At 40.1% G+C, this 4245-nt stretch overlaps 1 protein-coding gene across 1 annotated transcript; it reads left to right on the top strand.

Annotated features, from left to right (window-relative positions):
* Positions 1-1251: 1251 nt before the first annotated feature.
* On the top strand, positions 1252-3766 carry LOC117422521 (uncharacterized). Its single transcript, XM_034037641.3, has one exon. The coding sequence runs from the start codon at positions 1374-1376 to the stop codon at positions 2994-2996; it is 1623 nt and encodes a 540-aa protein (XP_033893532.3). The 5' UTR covers positions 1252-1373; the 3' UTR covers positions 2997-3766.
* Positions 3767-4245: the final 479 nt, after the last annotated feature.

Genomic DNA, 4245 nt, shown 5'->3' with positions numbered 1-4245 from the left:
TTACCTGCTGTACACTTCCTGGTATATGTCTGAAGTATGCAGATTTGAACAAAACATTTTAGTAAACATGCTTTTATATATATATATGGTACTACACTAGGTTAATATAATCTGTATTTGCAAACTAGGCTTTCCGATAGTGTTGCACTCCCTTGGCCATTTTGCCTGGAGGGTGAAATTGTCCCCACCCCTTAAAGAACATTTCCAGTCATTAACCAACCAGCTGCTTCCCTGTTGATTGACATGAAATCTATTTGAATATTATTTCTGAGTGATGACCAAATGATCAAAGCTGTATCATTGCAACACATACTTTGTAATCTCTCTAGCATGCATGTGTTTTCAAGTGAAGTTCAATACCCACAGTGTGCATTACATTCTGTGCTGCCGGTCTGCACTGTTATCTGTTTGTGGTATAGTATTTAGCTACATGGTTACATAAAAATGGCAGGAAAATGGCAGATGTCTGTTCATCCACAGGGCTGGTAAAACATGGTTAGCAGCATTATTGCATACTGTATGTATCATTTAAAGAGAGGTTTCTTGAAGTGTGCCAATTTCGTGTCAGAACTCTCTTATTTCACATAATGTCCCAAACAAACTGAAATTACTTTTGAAATAGAAGGCCCCAAATCGAATATATTTAAGTCCCATTTGCAATTCAGCAAAGTTACTTAAAAATAGAACTGCAGATAAGTGTGTAAAAAACTGCAGAGAAGTGTGTAATTGAGTATTATGGTACAGTAATGAATTACAACACCCAGAGTACAGAATAAGTCACTTGTTATACATATCAATGGTTATACAGTAAAATGAAAACTGTCCTACTCAAGATGAGCACTTACTTATAAATATCAGAGGCAAGGATTATAAGACTAGTATGCAATGATGATAACACTTACACTGCATTTGGTGCACATGTAAATCTCACAGTTTGTAGTATATAGATGTGTTAACAGCTAGAAAGAGCAAAGCTAACAACTATTACCACAAATCAGTTTCAGAACTAGTCCTACATGCTATCCTCTGTATGTACAAAGAAACAGACTTTGCCTTTCCCTGTGTAATTACTTAGTCACAAACAGCATGCCTGCCTCTAAGCACAGCCTGTAGAAGAAATTGTGAATGGATGTTCCTACAGCATCACAAACCTCAGAAGACTGTTTCCTTGGTAACGCAGGCTGGATGAATAAGAAGGTATAAAAACCAGGCACGTCTTAGCTTAGTTTCATTCATAACTGCAAGCCCCACACAGGCACGAGGATAGATAATACAAAGAGACTCTGCTGACTCAACCTTCACACAGAGAGACTAGACAGAAGCAACGTGAAGTGAAGTGTTTGCTCAGATACAGAAAAGTGGAGAAGTTAATCATGCTGAGACCCAAAGATCTCGGACAAGATTCCGGGACCAAGACTTTCCTGGATGCCATGAACAGCGGCAAGGTCCACTTGGCACGTTTTGTCCTTGATGCTCTGGATGGAAGGATTATCAACTCCAAGACAGAGAATGGCAAAACCCCACTAATGTTTGCCATTTCTCTGCCAGATCCAGGGTTGAGAATGAAATTCACAAGGCTGCTTCTGGAGAAGGGGGCTGATGTGAACTGCCAGGAGGGCCAGGGAAGGACAGCACTGAGCCTGGCTTGTGAACTGGGGCACCTGGATGTGGTGAAGCTGTTGGTGCAGTTTAATGCCGACCCTGAGATCCAAGACGCCTGGGGAAACAACGCCCTGATGTATGCAGCCTGCTCCGGACACAGCCAAGTTCTGGAATTTCTCATCAGAGCTTTCAAGAGGCTCGGACTAAAGCTGGACAGGACCAACCATGCTGGTCACTCGGCTATCCAAGTGGCCAATCTTTTTGGCCACAGCCAGTGTGTACAGGCATTGAACATCCCAGGAAACAAGTGCCCAGGGTCAGAAGACCAGCTGTTGGACATGAAAAGTAAAGAGCTGGGAGAACCACAGAACCCAACCCGGCCGCCGAAGCAAGTGCTTGAAAGGTTCACAAAACAGTTTCAGGATAAATGCGAAGACCACCTCCCGACTCTGTTTCAAAAGCAACTGAGAGTGGGAGATAGCATCGGACTGAGGAAACGAGTTAAAGCTCAAAACCAGTCCCCAGATAGAAAATGTCAGCATCAACCTTTTATAAGTCATCTGAAACATGTGCTGCACCACAAGGACGGCCAAGACACAAAATCTGGAATCTTGTTCACAGAAAAACAGATGCAGAACTGTAGAATAAAGAACACAAGAGCAAATAAAACACTGGAAAGCACCACAGATAGCCCAAATGAAGAGCACAAAGAGAATACTGATCAACAAAGTGCTCTTGAGACTTTTAGTTTTAGGGTTAAGTCAACCTTGTTTACCAACGAGAAAGTTGGCTCATTTGTAAGTGATGCCCATCACAGAGTTAAGCGAGGGCCAAAACAGCTCGAACAAGCAGTATTCTCAAACAGGCAGGACCAAGGAATTACGTGCCCTTTGGTCAAGGACACAGACAAACGTGTTACTATTAATAGCACACCCCTAAATCGTGCAGTTTCTGAACAGTCGCTTGAATACCACAATGACAGCCAAAGAGCAGTAGTCGATAGTCTAAACTCGGATGACAGTGAAGTTATTAATGAAAGGTTAGCGCGCTCCGGTCAGTATCAAAAGAGGTTCAGTCTCCCCTACTGCGGGCGCCCTGATAAGCTTCTTGCGCAGAGAGAGGAGATCTCGCAAGAGAATATCCTACCTCGCCCTGCGGGGATTTCTACGTTGGGGACCCGGTTACTTCGGAGGTTAACCGCCCCTGAGTTTCTGAGACTGGTAAAAGAGTTTCCGTCTGACTCTGAGTCCGGGAGAGGAAAGATGTCTAGATCAGAGACCTATCCACTTTCCAAAACGCACCAGAAAGTCAACAATCAGGCCAGCATTGACAGCATCAGCGGGGTTAAATGTGAGTTTGAAAACAACGGAACCAACGTGGTTTATTATGTATAATAATATAAATAATGTTATACACAACAGGGTATGTTGAAAATTAATTTTACGGTAGCAAAAAGCTTAATATTTGAAGAAAGGCGGGGATGCCTTTTTGTAATTTGGATATTGTATGTGGGATACTCAAATGCAGATGGGAACTGTAATATGCCGGTACCCACAGTATAGATTAAAAGGGGTTATGTTGGAATGCAAAAATAAGTATAGAGATGCAGTGTCCTTACTATTTTGCAGAAAAAAAAACCCAACCAAACTGAGATGTAGCTACTAAAATCAGAGAATGAAGCTTTTTGAAATATAAATATACAGTACGCTGTATTTTAAACATATTTGTACAAATGCATTTTGCAATAGCATTTTTGGGTTATGCAGATAGGTTATGTGAATCGTCTACAAATAATATTCATGCTAAAAAGGCTTTTAATTGTAAAAAGTCAGCCGACCTGTGTTTAAAATTAGGTCCATTCTAAAAATGTTACTTCACAACAAAGCTGTCACAGCCAGTGCCACCCTCCACTTCTGTAATATGAGGTATACTTTTCAAATTGATACAGTGTGTATCAAACACGTTTGTCTTACTTTGGTAAATGAAATGCACAGTCTTGTACAGTCATTTGTGTTTTGATAATAAAGGGTAACCTTTAGATTGTGTTTAGCCTTTAGACTTACAAGCACATCAACTGTACAGCAAGAACATTGTTTTCTGTTGTCAATGTCCTGTATCTTTAAAATAAAATGATAATAATAATAATAAAAATTAAAACAACCAACATGTGAATGGCAGGTATTCTGAGTCTTTTCAATGTTGTCAATCCAATAATAGGCTACAATAGATGGCTTAACTGTATAACACATTCATTTTGCATGCATTTTAAAATAATGGAAAACATAACATAGCCTGCATAGTAATATTCGTACAGGACCAAACAAATTATGTTATGCTACCTTTGGGGACACTATATTTGCAAACAAGCAAACAAACATATACATTATTATTATAAACCAATACAATCATATAACCTACCAAAGTGTAATTTGACTGTTTATATTATGATGTGTGTGTGTGTGTGTGTGTGTGTGTGTGTGTGTGTGTGTGTGTGTGTATATATATATATATATATATATATATATATATATATATATATATATATATATGCCCTAACTGCCAATGCAGGGTCACGGAAGCCCACCTGAAAAAGGCCTATTTTGCTGAAGTGCAGGTGACACGCCTTGCAAACACAGGAGGCCG

Source organism: Acipenser ruthenus, chromosome 15 (genome assembly GCF_902713425.1).
Source record: "Acipenser ruthenus chromosome 15, fAciRut3.2 maternal haplotype, whole genome shotgun sequence".
Lineage (NCBI taxonomy): Eukaryota > Metazoa > Chordata > Actinopteri > Acipenseriformes > Acipenseridae > Acipenser > Acipenser ruthenus.
The sequence above is the reverse complement of the archived record's forward strand: the minus strand, read 5'-3'. Positions and strand labels throughout refer to the sequence as shown.